Source organism: Notolabrus celidotus, chromosome 5 (assembly GCF_009762535.1).
Source record: "Notolabrus celidotus isolate fNotCel1 chromosome 5, fNotCel1.pri, whole genome shotgun sequence".
Classification (NCBI taxonomy): domain Eukaryota; kingdom Metazoa; phylum Chordata; class Actinopteri; order Labriformes; family Labridae; genus Notolabrus; species Notolabrus celidotus.
The window spans coordinates 14,373,276-14,397,745 of NC_048276.1; the positions used below are offsets into that span (position 1 = coordinate 14,373,276).

At 39.2% G+C, this 24,470-nt stretch overlaps 1 protein-coding gene across 2 annotated transcripts; it reads right to left on the reverse strand.

Moving 5' to 3' along the window:
• Positions 1-205: 205 nt before the first annotated feature.
• On the reverse strand, positions 206-23,442 carry LOC117812849 (cohesin subunit SA-2-like). 2 transcript variants are annotated; one of them, XM_034683822.1, is made up of 34 exons: positions 23,126-23,442; positions 17,515-17,640; positions 17,279-17,357; positions 15,606-15,770; positions 15,387-15,483; positions 15,209-15,285; positions 14,839-15,043; positions 14,578-14,729; positions 12,889-12,962; positions 12,513-12,636; positions 12,228-12,326; positions 11,946-12,025; positions 11,623-11,730; positions 11,065-11,173; positions 10,764-10,881; positions 10,520-10,623; positions 10,331-10,423; positions 10,148-10,237; positions 9,856-10,059; positions 9,702-9,772; positions 9,527-9,614; positions 7,911-7,991; positions 7,654-7,746; positions 7,375-7,549; positions 7,152-7,291; positions 6,951-7,052; positions 6,670-6,818; positions 6,447-6,575; positions 6,130-6,338; positions 5,693-5,927; positions 5,482-5,592; positions 5,263-5,389; positions 4,496-4,573; positions 206-2,232 (listed from the first exon to the last, which is right to left on the reverse strand). In XM_034683822.1, the coding sequence occupies exons 2-34, from the start codon at positions 17,556-17,558 to the stop codon at positions 2,209-2,211; spliced, it is 3,834 nt and encodes a 1,277-aa protein (XP_034539713.1). In that variant the 5' UTR covers positions 17,559-17,640; positions 23,126-23,442; the 3' UTR covers positions 206-2,208. The 2 variants fall into 2 exon arrangements, with proteins under 2 accessions (XP_034539713.1, XP_034539712.1); XM_034683821.1 differs by having other exon boundaries at positions 5,693-5,930; positions 23,126-23,431.
• Between the last annotated feature and the right edge of the window lie 1,028 nt (positions 23,443-24,470).

Genomic DNA, 24,470 nt, shown 5'->3' on the forward strand with positions numbered 1-24,470 from the left:
TTTTATTTTACTAGTTGAAACTTTTTCTTGATTGTTCTTATGTCTGGGTTGCTGTAACAATTAACGAGATGCTCAATATACGAGATGTCCCGGCTAATACGGGACAGTTGGCAACCCTAGTTACAGAGGGTTTATTCTGCTTATGATACATCTCCAGAGAGGAAAGCTTATCTGTAAGGATGCAATGGACACTCTGAAAACAAAATAAATACACAAATTTTAATACACAAATATTTAAATATGTGTAAACATACAGATGTATGCACATTTTCAGCAGTTCAATGCAAAACAGAAAAGATCCCAGATGACACAATAAATGTAGATTTACAGGAAATTCTAAAATGTGTTTTTAACATCTGCCTAACATGATAATATGAACTGTATATGGTTAATGTTTCAGACCATATGATCCGTTTCTCCAGTTTATAATGAGATTCTGATGAAATTGGGGATTTTTTTTCTAACTACAATATGAATACACTTTTTTCCATTTAATCTGAATCTGCCAACCAGGCCGACACACAGGAAGAAAAAAATATCTCATCAATTCACTGAAAGACAAACAAAACATTATTCTATATTGGAGGTTCGAAATTAGAAGGTTTACTTTGTATAGTTACATTATATTTCTTTCCCTAAAATCTCAAGAAAACAGAACCTGCAGACACAAAGGGAGTACTGAGCCACAATGTATTACACATTTGTAAGTGTATAATATACAATTTTGGTGCTTTGATAGTAGACCGGAGAATTCTAAAACTTTGTACTTTAGAATAATTCTATAACTCTTATACAACCAACAGTGGTACATCAAATAAATTGGCATTTTGAAAATTCCTCTGCACACTTGCATCCAAAAAAGAAAGAAAAAAAGAAAACAGTAAACAAGTCAGCACACACCTTTCCCAACCGCTGTTCAAATCCTTTCCCCAAAAGACTGCAAATATGGCATGATGTATTATCAGGTACTATTAGATACTATACAGTGGAGAAAAATATTCAAGGTATAGGAGAGATTATATGTTAAAGGTGGATTTAAAAGTGTATGTATGACACTGTGTATGCTCCCAATATTAAAAAATAGTTCTAGATGCAGCCGTTAATTTGTCAAACTCCTACATTTGAGCTATTCATTACTTATGCATCCAATCGTTGTAGAGACATGAAAAGGAAATACAAACAGCTGGCTGTATCTATAGTAACATAATCAATTTCATTAAAAAGGATTATTTCAGCATCTATGTGAAATAACATGATTAGAAACCATTAATTTACATTTGATTGTCATTACAAAATATCTATAAATCAAAGTCATCTATAAGGTATAAAAGCAGAACACATTACATTTCTAAAAAATACCATCACAAAGTAATCTGAGAATGTCGTATATCGTTTGTGGCGAGGCCTTTGAACAGTATGAGACGCCAATTCACATTATATTTACTGTGTACATGTTTTCATATATGGCTACATGCCATGCCGCAGTCTACAGTTTTAAAGTATGGACAGTGAACGCAACATCACTGGCACCTTTAAAATGTAAAACAGGCCAATTCAACAGTCTTAAAGAAGCTTAATGTGTTCAATTTGAGTTAACATTGCGTCAGAGAGGCATTGATTGAATCATTTCTAAGAATATGGCTGTAAAATGACTATTGAATTAGAGTCACACCTCTATGACAGAATGCAGTGCGTTGATAGTCTTCAAAAGCTGAACACTTAAAGCATCAAGAAGGTGGTGTGATTGTATCAAGCAGGGCTTACATCTCTGTTCACTGGTGTTTGTGATGTTGTGTTCACCCCTCCTGTATATTGGCCGTTATGTATTTACATCAGACAGTTTGTCTGCTGAATGAAAAAGTTTAAAGGTATATATTATTCATTTAAAATCCAGTCTATTATTGTCCTCTTACCACACACCCATCACATAATGTGTTTCACCTCAGTAGAAGCTCACATTACGTTGTGTTACATACATTACATTTCTGCTGCAGTGTGACAAAAGTCCGGTTTGCGAAAATATCAGAAAAAATTAAAGTCAGGCTCTCCCCAAAATTTTAACAAAGTATCGAAGAGGCAAACGTTGGTGTCTCAAAAACCCTTTTTAGTAGTCCATTTCATCCATCCTGATTTTCACTGAGAACAGTCATCCATTGTTACCCTCCAAAGATTTTCATTACACTTCCTCCTTGATCCATCCACTTTTTTTTAGAACATTGGAACGTTGAGAACCTAAAGACACAAATTCACACAGATTCAGAAACAAAAAATCTCAAAATGAGTGACAGAAAAAAAAACCTGTTATGGCAACATTAAAATGTACAATTTATCTTTGACATTGGGTTTTTCCAGTTTTTGAGAGTAAAAACAAATTTTATCATGTTTGAAACGCTTAAGCATCAACATGAATATGGGATTGAGAAAGTGTCCTCTGGTTTCTGACACATAAAATCCTTAGTATTCTGAAAGGTATTTTTGGACGGTGATTTTACAGACATGTGATGACAATCTGAAGCTTTCTTTTTTGCCATTGCAGCCGCCTGTCATCACAACATCCTCACTGCTGTCCTCAGTGCAGAGGAAAGACAGAAACATTTCAGAAGCATACAGCCAGTAGGCGGTGATAATTTTGTATTGAAGCATGTTGTTTACCATGTATTTAGAGAAGTCATACTGTAACTGGTAAAAGTTGCGGGTCAAATTGACCCTTTTTAAAGTCTGATTTGGGCAATATATGCCTTCCAAACCAGCTAAATGCAGCATAAACATCTGGGCAGCATGTGACAGAAGAGGTGTCTTGTGTTAATTTATCAACATCACTTCATAGAATGAAAAAAATTCAAAATGTAAAATAAAATAAACAAAAATCTATGTCATGTAAAACTATTGTATCTATATTTAGGACTTTCCAATGTACATTAAATAAGTTTAAACATGAATTTTAATGAAAAATGAGTGAGTTATCCTCATTGAGCTATGATCTGTGAGAATTAAAGAACACCAATGAACTAAATATTGATTTAAATGGTTAGTAATGGAGTTAAAAATGAGATTAGAAAAAAATATGTATTGGGATTTTTTGGGGTTCTGACATTTTTGGATAATTGAATATGCACTGGGTCAAATTGACCCTGGAAGATTATTGCTGTTACTGAGAAACGAACATAACAGGAGGGTTAAATAATAAGCCATGGTTATGAGTAAACTCCAGATAAAAGGCATGTAGAATTGCAATATGATCAACCAAAAATACTAAATATCGCATTTAGGGGTGACCCCAAATAGTAGAATATTCGACGATTCGTTCTAACGAGCCTTAGTCGACTGCCAATCTCATAGTCCAATATTTGCATATGAAACGTGGATCATTCCATTCAAACCATGGGGGTGCTCAATGTCTAATTTTACATTATTTTCCTGTTTCCTGTAAAAATAGTGTCTCATTTAGCCTATTTTTATATAAATATAGACTTATTTAATGTAATTCTGAGAACAGCTCTTGAAGTGTTAAATCTCCTTTAAGTGGTAACTAAATCTCCCCTGGTAATTAAAGGTGGACCATTTAGTGGGGACCTGTGGAGCAGACGTACCTCAGCTGGCCTTTAAATCTTTCTACGTTCATGGTAGCTCAAAATGTCAGGAAAGAAAACTTCAGTTGATCCTAAAAATAGTAATGAAGATGAGGAGCAGCTTCATGAAGAGGGCTGTGAGATCAAGGATTACCGGACCACACAAAAACTGTACGGGGCCAAAAGAACGAGGAGGGATACCCAAAGCTGTCCGAAGCCTCAAAAACAATCCACAGCATCCCATCCACCTCCACGCCATCAGAGAGGATATTCTCAAAGACAGGATTTACAGTCAACAAAGCAAGGAGCGCACTTCTGCCCGTAAACATGATGGTTTTCCTCACGTACAATTTGAAAAGACTCACGCGGACAAAGACGTGATGAAAGACTGCTTTAAAAGGTACTGTTCAGAGATTTAGAAACCCTTTAGCTGGTTCAGGTTTGATTATGAACATTATACAAATGTTTAGCCTTAAGTTGGACAAACTACCCTCCGCAGTGCTGCTCTCCGCTGTGTGAACACTGTTTAAATATCTCCTGATTCATTACTGTATAGTGGCGCGTTGTTCCATGTTTAACAGATGGCGGCCTTATTTGAGTTTTCTCTTCATCACCTCGTTGTTTTTGCAATATAGATTTAAAAAATCTAAGTTTTATACTTATAATATTCTGTTGTCCCTTTTACTTTAAGCTACAAGTCTCTTAATTGTAAATGGTTATGCGTAATATTGTCATGCGGTCACCATCATGCAGACTTTGGGTCAATAAGGAAAAACAACAAACATTCGACTATTCGTCGACTATAGGCAAAATCTGATGAATCAGATTCGACTAAGCAAATCCTTAGTCGGGCTCACCCCTAATCGCATTTACTATTTTCTTTAAATAAAGGACTAAACATATTAATTAAAGTGGAAAATCCTTACTGAATCATCCATGATGGAAGATGGATCGAAGTAGTCCGGCTTTAGCTCAGTTCTCTCTCTTCGATTCTTTGATGCCGGCTGAAAGGTAAAAGTTAAGAACAATTTAACACAACATAAGAGGTAAAATGGCTTTCTGAACTTTAGGGCTGAAAAGGTCAAGTAGAGAACATTTGCTTCACTAGCTGTGGTTATCAAATGCTCACATTCATGCTTATCTTCAAATTCAGAGTGGAACCAAAGGGAAACAACCACATTTGGATAAAAATAACTTAGAGAGTTAACTGGATCATAACAACAGTTTATGTGGGAGAGAAGCTCTTTTACATTTGCTTTAAATATTTGTTCCACCACAGGATGCTGTCTGTACTTACAGTGCATGGAATCAGAATTAACTTCTCTCTTTGGAACAATAAGTAATTCATGACAGTGTGTTATCAGAATACCACTTTCAAGATCACTGTGTACTGTTTTTTTTTTTATTTGTGTTGCTCTCAAAGTATTTTTCAGCATCAGTAGGTGGAAGGTCTGAAAAAGCACATAGCTGCAGAAAAAATCCACCAGAGTCAAAACAGACTGAAAGTTGGAATGATAGAAACACTACTCAAAATAACTGAAAATTGATGCCTATGGATTGTCGTTCACAGGTGTCTGTGCTAAAAAGCTTCTATATGCCAACAATTCAATATATTAACCTAAAATATGCTGACATTGGATGTTTTTGTTCCTCTGGATAAAAGTGGCAGAGAATCTGTTCAGCTTAAAATTACCAGATCAATGTCCATTGTGTCAAAATCCATGCCCTCATTGATGTCCTCCAAACGATCCTCTGATGACATCATCACATCCTCAACTATGGGCTCCTCATCATCCTCCATGAGTCCAGTGCCCCGACGACTGAGAGGAACACAGAGATGCATGTTAGCAGAAATAACAAACTCTTAAGAGTTAAGATGTTTGCAATGTTCTCTGAAGGTGTTTCATCTCACATGGCTTGCTGCATGTGGTTCCTCATCTTGGCGTAGTGCATGCTGACCCGCTCCTGCTGCTGACGGGCCTCAGCTTGTTGCCTTTGTGTCAACATCCAAGTAACCTGGGTACTGAAACAGTGCTCAGTATTAGACGTCACTCAAAATCATACTAGACACTGCTAATAATAATAATAATAAAAAATCAAATATGTAATAAAGGTTTTAATACTTGTAATCAACAGCAGTCTGATGGTGATGGTGGGTCTGCTGCTGTGGCTGAGGAGTCAATGGCTGATGGGGATGCTGCTCTGCTGCTATGCTATAGGTGTAGCTGTCCTCTGGTCTCATCTTCTTTGGATCCCTCAGCACAGTGGAGGTGAGGTGGGGCGAGTGCATCATCACTGGCGTCTGCACATTCTGCTCACGGTTCATCCAAACTGCATCACTGCTGCTGCAGCTGTTCTCTTCTGAAACAGAGACACAAATTATTTAGTGACAGAGCTACCTGCTTCTGCAGACAAGGGGCTGAGCAGAATGACAACACCTCACTAACCGACCAAGGTTATAAACACACATGTATGACTGTTTGGAGGCAAATAAAATATCTTGAGCAGGTATCAGATAGTACACACAAAGTCATTCAAACATACACTTCTGGTTGCTCACCTTCAGGTAGTTTCCGTTTGCTTGCAGCAGCTGGTTTAGCCTTCTTGCTTCTGACAGAGGAGCCTCGACTGCTGATCCCACTGATGACAGACATGGTGTCATCGTCCATTCCAGCCTGTAGGGAGTTCCGGTATGAAATGAGGGGCAGCCAGCAGTCCTCTCGCTGCAGGGCCATCTGAAACGTCATGAACCGCTCCAGATACAGGTGACTGTAGAGGCGTTAGAATGACAAAAGTGACAGTTAGGACCTTTTAGAACACTATGTTCACCGAAGAACAAAAATAATGGCACACAGCATTTATGGGGCTCAAACTTACACTGTTCTCTTGTCCTGTTTCATTAGTTTACTGGAAAACTCGCTCAGGATGTCAAGGAAAGCTATATTAAGAGGAGGGCTTCCTTCTCCTTGGGGACTAGGGTCCTTAAAGGCAAACTCTATTCCATCCCTGGAACAAACACAGAAACACAGAACATGATTTAATCTAATAGAACAAATACAACACTGAGTTGCATACATAAAGCCTGTACGCCTTTACTTACTTATGCAACATGGCAATAGCTTCCCTGGTCTTCACCTGATCCAAGCCAAAAGTCAACGAGAAGCGCCGTGCAAGCTCTTTGATGCCGCAGAAGGCCGACGATGAGCGGTCCACGTTAATGCCATGTTCAGACATCATCTCATTGAATAACTGCAAAAAGCATGTTTGACACATTTCTGGTCAGTTGATTTCACTAACTGAGAGGTGATCTATGCACCAAAGCCTTATCAATTTAAAACACAAAAAAGCACATTATAAAAGTTGTCTTTTGAAGAATCTCACCGTCTCCAGGCTCAGGATGAGTGTCTTTGCGCATTGTACTTTGTCAATTTGTCTTGTTTTACTCATCGTCTCCTTGATGATGTCTCCATAGTCGTTATAGTACTGAGGAGAAACAGGAAAGGGAGGGGAAGGTCTGTTAAAAAGAAGAGCAGGGCGAGAGGAATTCTACTCAATTGATTTTATAGAAGAGTTTAAACCTACCCGCATGTACTGTTTAAAAATTTCAGCTCCTGTGTTCATTTCCACAACATTGTAAATGATTAATTTACAATAGGCAGCTAGAAGGTTTCTTCTCTTGTGGAGAGCCTCGATCTTACTGGCTTCGTCATCTGGCTGCCCGTCTGAAAACATAAATAGATTTTTAAAAGTAATAATAATTTAAAATATCATTGTATCCTGTTGATAAGATGTGATTGACTCTAACCTGTGCTGTTGTTGTCATCGTCCTGATCAATGAACACTTGATCCAGAATGAAGTGAAGCAGCTCTGCCTGTAAAGAAACATCTGGTGTATAGACTAGAGGCTCCAGGTGCTCCCGGCCTGAAGACATAATTTGATGGCTGAAGATGAGTGCTAGATCACACAGTATGGTGAAGGCCTGGAATAAACACAGACTTTTTAGTACAATATTGACAAACCACAATTTCTGAAGAACAAAAGAAAAGTCAGACAAGAAAGAAAGTCCTATCAGTGTTCTCCCACCTGTTCTTTCACTGCAGTGTTGATGCTGTTCAGATAACGCTGACACATTAAGCAGAAAGCTCTCATTTGCTTTCTTAAGGTCACCATATCACCCTGAAAGGAACACATGATCAGTTTGTCACACAAGTGTGTAAAGTATATCTCAAACAGTGGTCTAAAATGTTCCCTTTTAATGATATTCTATTTACACCTATTCTTATGAGCAGACTTTGTCAGGTGTACCAACGAAAACTGTATCATGATCAATGTGTAAATACCTTTATTGAACTGCTGTCTGAAACCTTTGCGAAGTGCCACAGGATGATGTAATGTGTGCACTGCATCGCGTGGATCACAATCTGTGGGACAGAAAGCAGACACCTCAGACGAGCCACCATATAAAGCAGTCTGCTTTTAATCTACTCAGCAAGGATACTCAGAGGAGTCAGGTAACTGGAGCACACATCCACACACACAGCACTTAATCTAATTATTGTAATGCAGCAGGTCAGTAATCATATGCCTCCCCTATGCCAACCTTACAGATACAAGATAAATGTATTATTAGTTTAAGATGGCATCACTTGTTTTTAAAAAAAGAGATCACACATGTTTATTCATTAAGCGGGGCCATACTCAACTCATGTCTGTGTATGAGACCAAAGAAACAGTTTTTTCGTCCCCCATATGTTCATGAGCACTGTTTTGAAGCCAGTCGTCTGTGGCAGCCATATTGGTAATGCGGAACTCAACCAAAGTGTGACGTAAAGAGGCGGGGTTTGAGCCTCCTAGCCAACAGCTATGTGTTCCCGGCTGTCAATCAAGTCAGTCATGTCCTTATTTAGGCAAAACTCATAATCTTAATATCTTCTGATCCGTCGCATTAGAAGAAAAATTCACCCCCGGAACAGTGTGTACTGATAGAGAAATTAGAGTAGAGCCATGCCATTTTTTTTAACCCAGGCTGTAAACATGTTTATTAATGCTGCAAAGATCGTCTTTTTTGAATTGGTGTCTATGTGGTTTCTGGTGTTTCTGCAGCCAGCCTCAAGCACATTCTTGATTAACTGCAGTTTATAACACTTCCGCATGGGCTTCATACTTTGAGACTAGGGGTTGCAGCTTGGTGGGGAGGCTACGGTCATCATTTGTTGCATGTAATTCCCCCCTCTCTCTCCACACACTTCCTGTCTCACTCAAGCTATCCTATCCAAAAAATAAAAAATAAAAAAAATGTGTCTTTGTCCTGTGTTTGTGTCTAAATAAAAATCAAAAAGTCCAGCAGTGTTTGGAAGAATTATAAATCCTCAATATTGGCGGAAGTTTACAGCCTCATCTGGCAGCCGGGAAAGAATCTTAAAATGGCATTCTTGCGATCTCACAGCACACATCCTTTCAAAGCTACCACCCCTCCAAACTTGGAAATAAAAAGGCACAAGCACCCTTTGGTAGTGAGCATGGCTCTGCTCTTAAGTGTCAGAGTGGAACAAGCAAGAGGCTAGGATTCAATCTACGTTGTTGTGGGTCACAAATCACTCCGTTATGATAGCTTTTTTGCCTGCCACCAAGCTTCATTTGTGTTGGGGAAAGTAAGACTCTGTGAATATGTGTGCACTTGAAAAAAATACGTTTTTAAACTGATGAGGACGGTATTGCAAAGTCCTTGTTGTAGAAGATTTTGACAGCAGTGACTCTACTGAAACTGGTACAACGCTCAACCCTTACTTTAACCAAGTGCTTTGTTTGCATGTTGTTTTTAAAATCATCTTACGGCACAAAGTGGAAGTTCTGAAGAAATTGCTACTTAACTGAACCTTAGCAATATGACTGAATATTTCTGGTTTGATATCAGGGACACTACTGAAATGAGTAAGAGTAGCTAGGGCATCAATACCTGTTCAGGCATGTCTCCATTCTGCAGCCCTGTGTTGAGTAGCCTGTAGTTGCTGGTGAAAAGATCCCACTTGGAGAGGTCATGTGCACTGTAAGCAAAGAGACCAAAAAAATAAATAACACAAAACATAATTCCAGTCAATGGTCAAATTTTCCACACATGTAAACTGGGTTACTTGTGGAAAGCGCTGATCTTCTTGAGGGTCGACAGAACCTGGTATGTATCGTCCTCATCTGGTTCTTCACCCTGAACGAACGAGAGACGAAACCCATGTAATCCTGAAACACCTGGCATTCTGCAAAATCCATTAAAAGGAAAAAATCTTCTACCTCTTGCAAGAAGTCCTCAAGGAGTCTGTTGAACTTGTCTACAAGCTCATCAAGAAGCTGGGAGCGGGTGATGTCCACACGATTGTAGATGGTGAACTCCTCGTTGCAGAGAGAGTGGTAGGTGGTGGAGCAGGCCTCCAGGACCTCAGTGTCTGTGTGCTTATCCTGGACCTCCCACATTTGGCGCAGCAAGGCGTCTAAATGCTTTAGAAGAAAGTGAAAGCATGTGACATGGTTGGAATGACACTGTACAACTTGAGTAATGAACAATAGAATAAAGAGAGGGACAAACCTTTTCTAACCGGCCAGTTGTGTAGATGTCGAGATCAAAGTACTTTGGTATTTGTAGCAAATTGGTCACCTTATCAATATCAACACAGTACTAGGACAAGAAAAGGAAGGTATTTAGGGTTTATGTTTGGGAATCAAACTGTTGTCCATATATGTATAAACACAAGTCAACTCTAGTAAACACCTTCGCCAATAAGAGAGGTAACGCGACTGCAAACATCTCTGTGATTCGAGTCCGATCATCCAGCTGGGATTTCTTCTCTTTCGCAGTCAGGACCTTTTCCATAAACACATAAAAAACATGTTAACAACAAGAAAACATCCAGACACAAGTTAATCCTCTGTGTTTAGAGCATGACGACCCCACACTCACCCTTTTCCCTGTTCCTCTGCCCACTGGAGGGTGGCACTCACACGCTTGACGAATAGCACACAGCATGATCTCCACCAGAGCCGTCTCCTGCCGATCAGTCAAGGCTGAGCACACAGACACAAGGAGTTACTGACAGTGTGATGAAGACACATTCCCAGCTGACAGGGGGAAAAAAGGTTCAAACAAGAAGGTGAAAAGACATAAAAATGACTTGAGTATTTGTGTGAAAGAAGTGGACCCTGACCTTCCTCTCCTGGTATAGGCTCATCCAACAGCAGGCTGATCATGGTCTCCCAATCCTTCAGCAGCTCTGACCCACACTCCCACAAGCTGTCCACCAGGTAGGCCCCATGTTCATGGAGCTGTAAAACATCAAATAGTTCAATCATATTAAAACATACAGAAACAAAGAAACATTTCCTCTTTTAAAAGAGTCTATAAGAGGTTTTTCACTCTAACAAAAATAACTTCTTAAGATCTTAAAGACATTTTTCTTTCAAGAGTTTTTGGCTAAAATCAAGAGGTGAGACAGAAAATGGTATTACCTCACTCTCCAGGAAGAAGAAGACAGTGGTCTTGATGAGGCTGCCATTGAGACTCTGTCTCCCCCTTCTGGGGAGTCCTTCCTCTACTGGACCTTGATGGGTGAAGAGCCTTCAGTCAGCAGAAAAGGACAAGATTGTTAGAAAAGCCTGAAACAGGCAAGGGGAATATCCAACTGCTCTGTCTGCTGTGCCTTTTAGAAAACTATGGGTTTGGATAAACATGAGAAATGGGAAACAGCGAATCTGTATTATGAGAACTAAATTCATAATTTGCAGTACTACTTTTTTTAAGGGATATACTGTGAGGGTTTACTGTTGTACAGTGTTAGTTTCCATATTTCAACAGATCTCCTAATGCATGTGTTTGTGTCCATTTGAATACATTTAAAATAATCTAAGACAGAATGCATGTCAGTTTTCTACACTCAATAAATCTCATGTAAGCTAAGGGAAACTCAAGCTCACAATTACTGTCCTCACCTCGTCATTCAGTCACATACTGACTTCACTTAAAGGTGTCAGTAACATGGGAAGAAGAAGATCAAATGAAACACTTACTTCTTAAACAGAAATTCTCCAGCTGAAATAGCGATGGGTCGATGTGCTGAGTAAACCAGATGATACACACTCTCACAATCCTCTGCAGTTAGAACCTCATCGCTACTCCTGTTGGATGAAATGTAGATATTTAAGTGGTAATGCTTTGTTCAGCCTCAGTTTAACACATAAGTTATTGATGGAGATGAGCTTTTAGAATGTGTTTTTGAAGTAAATGTATGCAAAGATTTTGCGTGTTTATTATGTTTGTTGTTATGAGTGTCAAGTATTTAAAGCTGCATGATAGGGCGCAATAAAAGTCAAGAGCAGGGGATGTTACTCACTGTAAGATCAGAGTCAGAAGTTTAATGGCTTGCACAGCAACATCATACTCCTTGTCCAGAGTCATAGACACAATGCGGTCCTGTGGAGAGTGAGATTAAGTTTTAGATACAGCATATAATCAAGTTGATGTCACATATCTGGTCCAATCATGCATGGATTCATTTTGGTCAATATGCTGCTCTTTAATCCTCAGCCACTAAAGAAAGTGTGAAACCTTTACATTTCAGTAATAAAGGAGATTTTTAGTGGCTAATCTTGAAGTGCTGCGGCTGTTGACTCACCTTGAAGCGGCTTGTGAAGAGCTCCAGCCGTATTCCCAGCTCTCTGTTGTGGAAGAGACCTTGAAGGGCCGTCAGACACTTCAGTCGCACCTCACCTTGCTGCAGTCACGGAAGAAACACATGAAGTATTTATCATGTTTGAAAGCTAAAGGTTGTCTCTTTAAAATCACTAATTCAACTTTAAATATTATAAAGAAATCCTTGACAACATCTTGATGACACATCCTCTCACTTCTTCAGCTACATTGTTTGGTTTTATTCAACATAGCTCCTCTGTTAGCTCACCTTGTCATGCATGGTCCAGCCAACATACTTCAGGTAACTGTCATTGAGGAAGGCGTCACTGTACAGCTTCATCCACATGCCAATCTCTTCAATACAAATAGCTCGGATTTCAGCGATGGCATCCCTTTGCAAACACAGGAAGTGATTACATTTAGATAACATACCCTTAAATACACACAGACAGTCACTCTCACAATGAAACTATATTGGTGTTTGCATTGATCTGACAATAGAGGGCGCCAACAAGCCATAAAAACATTGACAGATGCAGACTTGATGTGATAAGGCTCAAGTGGAATTAGAGGCCTCTCAGTGAAACTCCAGCAGGTCCCATACAAGTAGCATGATACAAATATAATGTCAAGGGTTCACATACCGATATCTGTGAACAAACACTCCTTTGAAGATTGCGTTCATCATGTTCTCGATTTCATCTTGATTTTCTTGAAGCTGGAAAACAAAGAAAGTTTTTCATTAGCGCAAATGGACTTTGCACAAAACAATAATTCAAACCAAAACTTATTGGTAATTTTCATATTTTCAAATAACTTTTAACCAAGAGGGTGGATTAGTTCCTTTCAACAATCAGACTCAAATCTGGGTTTATTGTCGAGTCAGCTCACTCTTTAAGGTATTTTTTAGGTGTTTTGCAGCAAAACAATATAAATAGGATAAGTTATGGAAACATGTGACATCAGATCTTACTCTGTTATGAAACGATCCTTAAAATCAAACAAAGATTGTATAAACTAAAGAGTATATAAGTATGTAAATTAAGTTTCATGCAAAAGCTGGACTATACAGGGTGATGCCAAAAAAGCTGACAGTATGTAACACAAACACAATGTGCGACGTAAACAGACAATAACCAAGAGTAAACTGATGAAGCCAGAATAGATTGTTTGCATATGACGTAATTTCCATTGCGTGGCAGTGGCGCGAAATAAGGATGGGGGTCAGGAAGTGATTTGCAGCAGTCTGCGCAGACATGAACACAAGAAAAATGTCTACGGTTCGCGCTTTTTATGGTTTGCCTAATCGATAAAACAGAGAGAAGTCAACAAGTGTTTATCGTGTCCAAATGGGAGTTGTTTTCAAGGGGGAAAATGCAAAAAAAACCTCTGAAAAACGAGGAAACAGTGGATAGCAAACCTTCGTTTATGGTCAGGAGGTCAGAGTCAGATTATGCCCGTGTGTGTAGTGACCACTTTGTCCAGGGTAAGTTAAAGTTATATATGTATGCTGAAAATATGTCTATGTTTAAGTAGCTACCTGAAGTCTGGAGGAAGAGGTAGTTAGTGATGTCAACGGCAGACACATTCAGAAATAAGCTCGGGTCAGTTAAAAAATCGGAAGTCCTCATGAGAGTAGGTTGTCTTCAGACATAATCCAGAATTTTTTTCTGTCTTATTACGGTGTCTAGAGCAGCACAGTACAGGCTTTCCTCTGTTGCATCCATTCTGAAATTTTCTTCCTGACCCCTATTTGAATTCCACACGTCACTGGCATGACGTTATTGCAAACAACCTATTAGAGCCTTAATATTAATGCAACTATAAGTGTGTGTGTGATTTTGTTTGATTGTGTGTGCGGGGGGGGCTTTCAGCAGTAACTGTCAACGAAGTATTAAACAGGATGATACTGTAAGCGACTTGTATACAGAACCCTTGGCAGCTGTTAGAGTGAGACCATTTCCTAAATTTCCTAATAACTTCCTGACTGTATTTCACTGTACTGCAATAACAGTGACATCAAGTTCTCTGTAAAGTCTAAGTTTAGTAAATTGAAAGGCCATGATGATAAGATAAGACATGGTGAAGGTGATAATCCTACATTAAGTTGGTCTCTGTAGTTATTTAAAGTGTCCTGTTTAAACTCTGAACTCCTTTAGATAAGGCATAATCATATCAGATTAAAGTCTCTTAGGTGTACTCCTCAAATATTATTTCATATTCTGTAAGTATGATTTTCTTGATGTAGTCTCATTCAATATTTTACACTAAACTGTTGAGAGTTAAAGTCAAAGTTTAGTTGAAAGTATAAGACAATCTATTTTTCTTTGTACCTCTTTCCGCTTCTGTAACAGGAGCTCCAACCGGTCATTTGCTCTTTTTGCAACAACCTTGTTCCTCTCCGACTCGTACTGTCTCTGCGTGTTGTCCATGTTGATGCTGAGGTTCAGAGCAACGTTCACCAGGGCTGTCATCAACTTCATGGCTGGGAGAGAGACCACAAAAATTCACGAACACTCGAGAAGGAACAACAGCATTTAGATAGCCGTGGAAAAAGCAGAAACCCAAAATGAGACATGCGTGTTCAAACTGACCTGCTAGTGTGCTTGTGTGTCTGAATGCCCTGACCTGTGAGTCAGACAGGCCAGTGAGCAGGGAGATGATCGTGTCCATCATGTACTCGTCATAGATGATACTGTACTGGCACTGACGCACCAGAACGGCAATGAAGTCACAGAAGCTTGTCTTGAATTTCTTCCACTGTGGCCCTGATATAGTTAGTGGATAGTCGCCGCTGTCCTGTTTGATGACAGGAGGGGAAAAATTCACATTAGTAGGATCACAAGTCTTTACCACTGCTCATTTGCCTTTAATTCTGCAACTCTCTCATGCTGAGATTTACACTGATTTACGGTTAGATTATTTTTACTTAATAAATGAAAGTAAAAAAACATCTTGTGGCACCTCGTCAAACTCCTCTGTCATTTTTCGGATGATCTCAGAGTTTTGCATATTTCTAAACATCTCTCCACTCACAGCACCTGTGTAAAGAATCACATAAAAGCAGCATTTTAAAGATCAGCATTTTAATAAGCTTTGAGGCACTACTGCATTCAGGCACATAACCACATCAGATATTTACCTTTACAGCCTGAGCACTGGATGAAGAAGTTGATTAAATCCAAGAGAGCAACATCCCTGTCGTTTTTGTAAGCCTCAATCCAGTCATCAACAACAGACTGCAGAATAAAGTGTTAATGCAGAATTTAGACAATCACCAAACCAGTATAAAATCCCAGTGTACAGCTACAACACAATGACATGAAAAGAAAAGGAATTTTGAAACACATCTTCTCCTTACCTGTGTGGCACTCTTCCCCATTTTAACCACCTCGAACAGAGACATGTTGTCCGCCCCATTCTCCTGATGATGGCCATTCACCCAGCCAGCACCAGCACCACCACCCCTCCCTGCTCCTCCACCTTTGGCCTTGTCTCCAAGCGCCTTCTTCCCTTTCCGGGCAGACTGTTGGGGACAAAGACGTGTGATTGGATTTGTGTTGGATTTTTAGTCACATCATAACTCTAAGCACACTGAGTCTGCAACTACAATTCACCATATTCCCAAGACTGTGAATTCCCTGTGATTTCACACTCAGGGTGGGAAGCTCAAACAGTTAAAATGTCGATGTGCTGTGTTCTAGGATTTCAAGTTCTGTCTACAAAAAAATTAAGTGTTTCTTTGAAATTTGTCACCATATTCAAACAATTGTGATTATCACTGATATGCTCTTTTCTGTGTATGTGTAAATTGCTGTTTATTTTAATTTCTACCATTAACGAGGCAGCTAGACGTTGTATCGTATCGTATCGTATCGTATCGTATATAGTATCTTAGATACCATGTAACATAGTGCCATAGCTATGCCATAGCCATCGACTAACTTCCACCAGATCTGTATTGGGTCCGTCTCTGTTCCCCCACAGTCAATGTCTGTGCTTCCACTGGCTTCGCTCCATTAGGTTTCTGGCTCCGTTTCAGCTCCGGCAATCCGCAGCCCTCTGCAGCAGATACGCGAGACTTCTATTTTTGCCGGAAGCACGACGCATCAATCAGCACAGAGCAAATCAAGCGGGACAGAAAGTCAGGCCGCACTATGTGTGCCTGATAGTATTTCACTTAAGTACAGCAAAAACCCATCATAATGAGCCAAGCCAGGCCTGGAGTCAACAGGTTAGAGGTTTTAGGGGACCTATAAAGACAACATGGAGGAGGGGAGGCTCATCATAGAGACCGAAAACTGTGGATTCAGTGGTTATGACGGGAAATCCTCAGTATCGTGACTCCAGCTTTGCAGCAATACTGCTCCATGCTGCATTCTGAAAACACAGCCGGTGGTAGTTGACAGACGCGGGAACACTGAACCAGTCCTCAGCTTAGCAGAGACAGATTGGTCATGGATCTGCTGGATGTCTGGCGTAACACCAGCATTTACCTGGCTTCTAGCTAGTATCATTTTAATAGCGTTACACAACACCAATGAAAAGATTTGAATTCATACGGAACATCAACAGAAATCTTGACAACATTTACTAAAGCCTGGAAGTATAACAAACTGGAATGTTAAGTTAATGTTAACTAGAGGTTGATTGCTGTTGTTAGCAGTTGTTTCAGAACAGCTGTTGGGCCGTCATTCCCACAACATTAAAATGACCAACACTGAAGCAAATCACTGTGACATTACAACATCCCTACAGCATCCCATCCTGGGTGTTAATATGGTGAAAAGCTTATCAGTTTATCAGAAGGAGAATCAGTCCCAGTGAGAGACTGAAGCATAATACAGACATGTGAAGAAGACAGTGATGTGGCAATAACTCATTTCCCGATCAGTCACAGCTGCTGTATAATATCACACTGTTTACACCATGTGTTAGCGCTGTGCTGTACTGGGAAACAGCCCAGGCGTAATAACTGCATTCCACCAAATGCATGCTGGGATTGGCACGGGGTATGAGTTTTGAAAAACATACCAGTCCCTTTCCAGTCTTTGCATGTTTGCCATCAGGATCCTCAAGGTCGGTATCTGAAGACAGCTGAGATTCTGCCTCCCTGTTCATAGCACAGAAAGTCATGACAAACAGTTAACAGGCTTCAAATATAACATACAGTGGACAGTCACAGTGATAACATAAAGTCTACTGACAAATACAAAAGACACTTTTCCAGGTCATGTTTAATTTAAATATTTATGACGTGCACTGCTTACGGAGGAAATTGAAACTCTGCGTGCAAATCCTGCGCTGCTATCATTTCTTTAACATTTTCTGGAAATGCTGGAGGAGGTGCTTCTACTGCTCTGGACCCCAATAAGAAGGTTTCGTCTCAGCTGCACCTTGAAAATAAGAAAAAAAGAGAGAAGTTAGTTGATGAATGAAGCCCTGACAGTGGCTGCAATAAACTATACATTATACAGGGGATACATTCAGGGTCATTTGTTGTACTCAAGAACAAGGGATGAAGAGAATATGTCTGTTTCAACAGCAGAAAAAGCACATCACACTAACAGAAGATTTATGAACCCAGTGTTTAAATGATGATCACGCAGAGATATTGTGTTTTATGTGAAGGCAAAAAAAATTGCTGCGACTCAGTTAGGTCACGTCAGATATGAATACACTAAAAGCAAGGCCCTACATTTTTTATGAATCATGTACCTGTGAACACTGAAATCCCTGAGTAAGAGTGGAAACAAGTAGGAGGACGCATGTTTATTCTTAAGACCAAATGTGCATGACGGCCTCCTTTTAAACCATGTTATGAAATAAGAAAACCTGCAACGCCTTAAAAGGCACTGCAAATAATAAACTGAACATTGACTGAATTCAGTTCAGCTCCTTTAATCTCAGTTTCGGCCTGAGTATTTCGCAAATTTGGTCCCTCATAAACATATTGTGTTGTTTAAAGCATTTTTTTTTTTTTACCCCTTTATTGTATAGGACAGATGAAGAGAGACAGGAAATGTGGAGAGTAGAGAGAGGGAAGACAGAGGGAAGAAATGCAGTAAATGGTCGACCGGCTGGCCAATTATTAGTTATAATACAACATCAATTCCCAAATAGTCTGGACCCTGTGTAACATTTTAATTTAAATGGAATTTTATTGTATGCAAAACAATTCAACTTTATAAATAATTGAAAATAGTGCTAAGGCAACAAATCAAATGTTGAAGCTAAAAATGCAAATTCAAAATGTAATACCAGCAACATGTTTCAAAGAAGTTGGGACATGGGCATGTTCATCATTGTGTTACATAACTTCTTTCAGTAACACTCTGTAAACATTTGAGAACCGGGGAGACCAGTTTATACAGTTTTAAATTAAATTGTTTTCCCATTCTTGCCTGAAATAGAATTTCAGCTTCTCCACAGTTTAGAGTCTTCTTTGCCATATTTTTAGTTTCATGATGCGCCAAATTCTTTCAACGGTTGACAAGTCAGAACCGCAGGCAGACCAGTTTAGATTTTACTACAGAGCCATGCTGCTGTAATACAGCAGAAATGAAATACACTGAGATATGTTGAAGGTCTTCCCTACAAAAAGGCATCACCTTCTCTCCTCTTTAGAGCAGGCAACCATGCATGATTTCCAAAAAGAACGTAAAATTTTGATTTATCAGACCACAGGATGATTTTCCACTTCATCTCAGACCATCTGCTCAGGTCCAGAGAGGTCACTAGTATTGGATTGTGCCTATATAGGGTTTCCTCTTTACATGGTACAGTTTTAACCAGCATCTGTGGACGCAGAGACATAGTGTTCACAGACAGGTGTTTTGAGCCCATGCAGTGATTTCAACTCCAGAGTCATGTCTGTTTTTAAAACAGTACTGCCTGAGGACCCAGAGATCATAGCCATCCAGGACTGGTTTTCAGTCTTGTCCCTTTTGTACAGAGATTTCTCAAGATGTATATATAATATGATTGTTATTCAAAAACATATTAGAATGCAAGTTTTTTAGAAATGAAATAGTATAACCCTTGATGTTTGTGATTTTAACTTTTTCAATGCCAATAGCTATTTTGATGCCATTACAATTTTTTACAATACAAGTGTTTCAATGCCCATTACAATTTTTTCAGTTTCAGGTTGTGTTTTCAATGCCAAGTTTTATTTTCAATAACAAACATTAAAGTCACCATTTTGGCTCCATAGTCATGTTACTAACCGGCTGCAAATTAACCTGAATAGCTAGCTAAGCTAATTAGTTGGGAGATGATCCTGCAGGTGGGTTTTTATACATTGCATCATTTTCAGTGTTTTGTTGTCCCTGTCCCATCTTTTTTTCAACTCTTCATAAAACAATGAAATCTGTCCGTTTCAACATCTGATATGTTGACTTTGCAATGTTTACATTTGAATCAAATGATCAGAAGTTGTTTAGAGAGTCTAAATAAATCACATATTAGAGATTATCAGTCTAAGATATTAAGTACTAGGGATGAAATCAAAAGATGTTACCAGTGCAGATTCAGTACAATGACACTGCACTGTTATTAGAGCACAATTCTGCGTACCACAAATATATGGAGTAGTGAGCATTTGGAGGGGTGCTCATAAATGCCCGTCTGTGTGGCACATTTGGAAGAATTTCTAATGCTTACTGTGCATGCGCCACGTTGTTTTCACTGGTATTTTTTGTGACACAGACCGTCATGACAATAACCCAGACAATGACAATGACAATGTTTTATTAAATCAACAATAGAAAAAGTAGGTAGGGGTATAAAGGTTCACACATTCACACAATTTGTTTCCCTTATTGTGCTAAAAATGTACCGAACCGAAACTTCCAAACCAAAAATGTTTAGAACCGTTACACCCCTAGAAGCCTGCTGTCATTAAGTGAATAGTCTGCTGTTTGGCCAAATGCTGGGGCTTGTGGAAACCGCTGGCAAGGTATGAATATTGGGGTTGAAAACAGAAAACTGGTATAATCAATTTTTATATCAGCCTAGACCACTGTTCCTCCCTTCCTTGTGTGAATGCTACAAGACAGTACAGTAGGGGACAAGACTGTGATACCGCATTATACTTTAGTCCTGACTTGTGCAATATAATTCAAGATACGATACGAGGGACTTTATACAAATATTTGAATTGAAAAAATATGGCGCATTCAACATTTTTCATTTAATAAATGTTGATGTATTCATATATGGTTGTTTTGCAATATATCCATCATTGCACCATCACTGTATTGGGATATTGTAGTTATCACCAAGTATCATGTATCATACCATGACTTGCCTGGTGTTCGACACCCCTATTGTACAGGTATAAAAGAAAGTACGGATTCACTTGAGTTTCTTGATCCTATGTCTAATCTCAAAACCTTTTTTTTTTAATAGTTAGGTCGTTTCTGCAGTACTGTGTTTTACCCTCAGTAATCACATATAAATAGTGTAAACAACAAGAACATCTAACTATGGAACATGCCGAGTCATGCATGGCGCTACACATCAATGAACATATTTCCATATATTTAAAAGATACACGTTTAATCACCTCATTCCTGTCTACACACTACTTTATAGAATAAACCTCTTAATCCAGAGTTCAACTATATGTATACTATTTTTTTTCTTGAGGCCACAATGTAACCTTCTGCTGGTCTACAGTAATCCTTCAGCTAGGTTCCTGCTGACCGTCATAGGGGAGCTAATATTAGAATGCATACAGCTGCAGGCAAGGGTAATGAATTGCCCTGCCACAATAAATAGATTGATTGACTCCCCTTTATATGACCAGGGGTGCAGCTCGCTCGGCTGAAAGTGAAGCTTCCACATAAACTGCTCCCCCTGGTGGCTGGCTGTAGTATACGTCAAAAAATCTGTCTACCCTATTCATTTGAATGGGGCTGCAGTCAAACTTCAAAAAATAAATACACGTCGTAAGAATGTTTCTCACATCCTTATGCTGTGGTGATATGTAGTTATTATTTGACTGTTTTGTGTTCAAGGCCTCTTTTTCTGAAAAGTTTCCTTTTCATTAGTTATTAGAGGTTAAAAAACAGGGTTTTCTTCCGGGTTTACTTTGATTGACAGCTGCCGCAGAGGGAAACTCCATGGGACCTTGGGACGCTACGCTGTAGGGTGGAGCTTGTAACCATGGCAGCACAGAAATTACCGTGGCAACACAGAAATTCTCTACTGCCCAGACTCTGGCGGCAGAATAATTTACAAGATGGCAGCGTTCAGGGACAGGGTATTTTGGCTTCAAAACCGTTCAATGGGAAAATGCAGAGCGACGCTGTCCATTTTATTGACAGTCTATGTGTATGACAAACTGCATAAGCTTTTGTATTCTTGAGCAGGGGATCCCAAAGTGTGAGTCGGGACCCCCTGAGGGATCGCGAGACAAAAATGGGGGGTCGTGAGATGTCTTCAAGAAGGTTTTATCTAAGAATAGTACATTTGACCCATTATGGTAAAAAATATCAACAAAACAGTAGCTAACATTGAAATAAAACCTTGAAATAGAAAATGTAATGAGTTTTCTGCCTTTCTTTTTGCCACATGACTCCTAAGTTTAGGGTTAGTGAACAGTTAATTATCAAAAGCATCAGCAGCAGTAGGTTAATTCATAAAGGCACAGGAAACACAGACACATGCTCATATAGGTAGCCAAATTTTCTCCAGACCAACTAAATGAAGCCACATTAAATCACTTTGAGGGACAGTGGGGGGTCGCAAGTCTTTGGAACCAATACTTGGGGGGTCACAGGCTTGAAAGTTATGGAGTCCCTGCTCTTGAGTTTACTTACAACAAGACTGACATGCTGTTATCGTCAATAACACACTAGCTGAGGCGCCTGTGTGTGTGTGTGTGTGTGTGTGTGTGTGTGTGTGTGTGTGTGTGTGTGTGTGTGTGTGTGTGTGTGTGCTCCTCCACATATGGTGGATAGCTGGAGAGTTGAAGTTTAACACTGCACTTTCCACCCATGTATCCAAACGGTATCAGAGTTTACTGAGACCATGATTTATGTCATTAGGTGATAATGTTATTTGACGAGAGAAAATATCAGGTCTCCTAACAGCAGATACAGTGTAAGGAAATGCTTGGGGGCGTGTTTACACAACACTAGCACATTGTAACAGGAAATCCCAAACTGCAGTATAAATATAACATGGTTGTTTTTGATATGACTAGACCAGATCCTGATTTAGGACTAGGCTGTGTGTGCCAACGTCGGATAACGTTACTTCCCAAGCCAAGTAACGTAGATGTAACGCTCACATTATCACGTGAGTCAGTTGGGAAAGTAAACTCTAAACTTGATAGAAACAAGTCGACTCTAAAGTAGCATAATAGTTGTGCACCCCTGAACTACAAACCCCTCTGTAGAGGTTTCTGAGGAGACTCCTGCCTAGACTGGTCTCTTCCTGACGAGCCCTGTTTGCTACGACGGCTCAGCAGCTCCACGGCTAACACGAGCAAATCTCTTTGATGTTAGCTGAGACAATCTCCCTTTGGGTACATTTGGACCTTCTACTTGAAAACTGTATTCACCACAAGCTATGAACGTGAGGTTAAACATTCATTTGAGAGTTTAAAGGATTAACAGCGTCAGATCACATGTAGCTCGACGAGCATAGCCGTTAACTGCGTTAGCTTTTTAGCAGCAGCATCAGCTAAAGGAACATCAGCTGTAATAATTAAATTTCACTTTAAACTTTAAAAAAGACAGATTATTTTGTGAATGTCCCTTTGTTTACACTGATGTCAGTTCCTGTATGTGCTACCCTAAACAGGAGCATCAATGACACATTCCCTGGATGTTAACGTAGCGTTAAGCTATCCGCCATTTTACAACTTACCTCGTTTTAAATCATAGAAGGATTGAAACCAATTTATCCAAACGTTGAGGGGTTTTGCAAAGAGGATGATTTCGTCAATTTCCTGCAGAAACTGTCATTTTCCAAATATCAAAAATGATGGTTTTATTTGCTAGCTAACGTTGAGAAGCTCCTTGGTGGCTAACATAGCAAAGGCACAGTTTGTATTTTCGATGTTTTGCATGCAGCACACACACCACCTGTCGGCGGCTCCGGGAACTGCAGGCGTGAGGCTCCATCTCATGTCTGTTGGTGGCTCCGAGCAGGCTGCTCACTTCTCTCCTGTGTGATCACAGCTTCACTGTCAGCCACAACAAACCACCGAGGAAACAACAGCACACTGTTTTAGGTTTGCACAAGTATATTGACCCCCTGTGATATATCACGTACATGCGCAATACTTGATTTCTGGCGCAATACCTCAACCATGTGCAATATTGTAATTTATTCCATAACATATTTTATTATTCTATTCATATAAAACATGTGCACTCTGGTTTAGGCTAATTTAACTTATTTAATGTATTTAAAAGTACTTCTATACCTTTCTTTGAACAGATAGTATTTTTATTTTTATTTTTATTTTTTGGGATTTGTGTCTAAGTTTATATATTTATTAATATTAATATTAATAATATTAGTATTAATAATAATAATAACAATGATAATAATAATAACAATGATAATATTAATAATAATAATAATAATAATAATAATAATAATTATAATTCATTTTATTTATAGGTGCCTTTTTCTTGATTTGTTGTCCTTACTGTCTTGTTGTCCTTGTTGTGTCCTTACTGTCTTGTTGTGTCCCTACTGTCTTGTTGTGTCCCTACTGTCTTGTTGTGTCCTTACTGTCTTGTTGTGTCCCTACTGTCTTGTTGTGTCCCTACTGTCTTGTTGTGTCCTTACTGTCTTGTTGTGTCCTTACTGTTTTTGTGTCCTTACTGTCTTGTTGTCCTTGTTGTGTCCTTACTGTCTTGTTGTGTCCCTACTGTCTTGTTGTGTCCCTACTGTCTGGTTGTGTCCTTACTGTCTTGTTGTGTCCTTACTGTCTTGTTGGTAAGTACCAGTGTTCCATTCACCACGTCAAATTCCTTGTGTGTGCGAGCTCTCTTGGCAATAAAGCTTTCTTGAATCTTGAATCTTGAATCTTGAAAATATCCACTCTGTCAGTAATCCCAAGACTGGAAATTAATTTGTGTGTGGTAAAATTAAACCATTATACATCCCTTGATGTAGCACATAACATTGGATATGTATGTAAAGAGCACACAAATACACATTTTTAATACATTCATAAATATATAAAACATATAAATAT

Excerpts from the sequence above, each read along its gene's own strand:
- LOC117812849 (XM_034683821.1), bottom strand. The coding sequence starts at position 17,558 with ATGATAGCAGCGCAGGATTTGCACGCAGAGTTTCAATTTCCTCC. Across the intron at positions 7,292-7,374 it reads CGATGACAACAACAGCACAG|ACGGGCAGCCAGATGACGAA; the intron begins GTTAGAGTCAAT and ends TTATGTTTTCAG. Across the intron at positions 5,593-5,692 it reads CAGACTGCTGTTGATTACAA|TACCCAGGTTACTTGGATGT; the intron begins GTATTAAAACCT and ends GCACTGTTTCAG.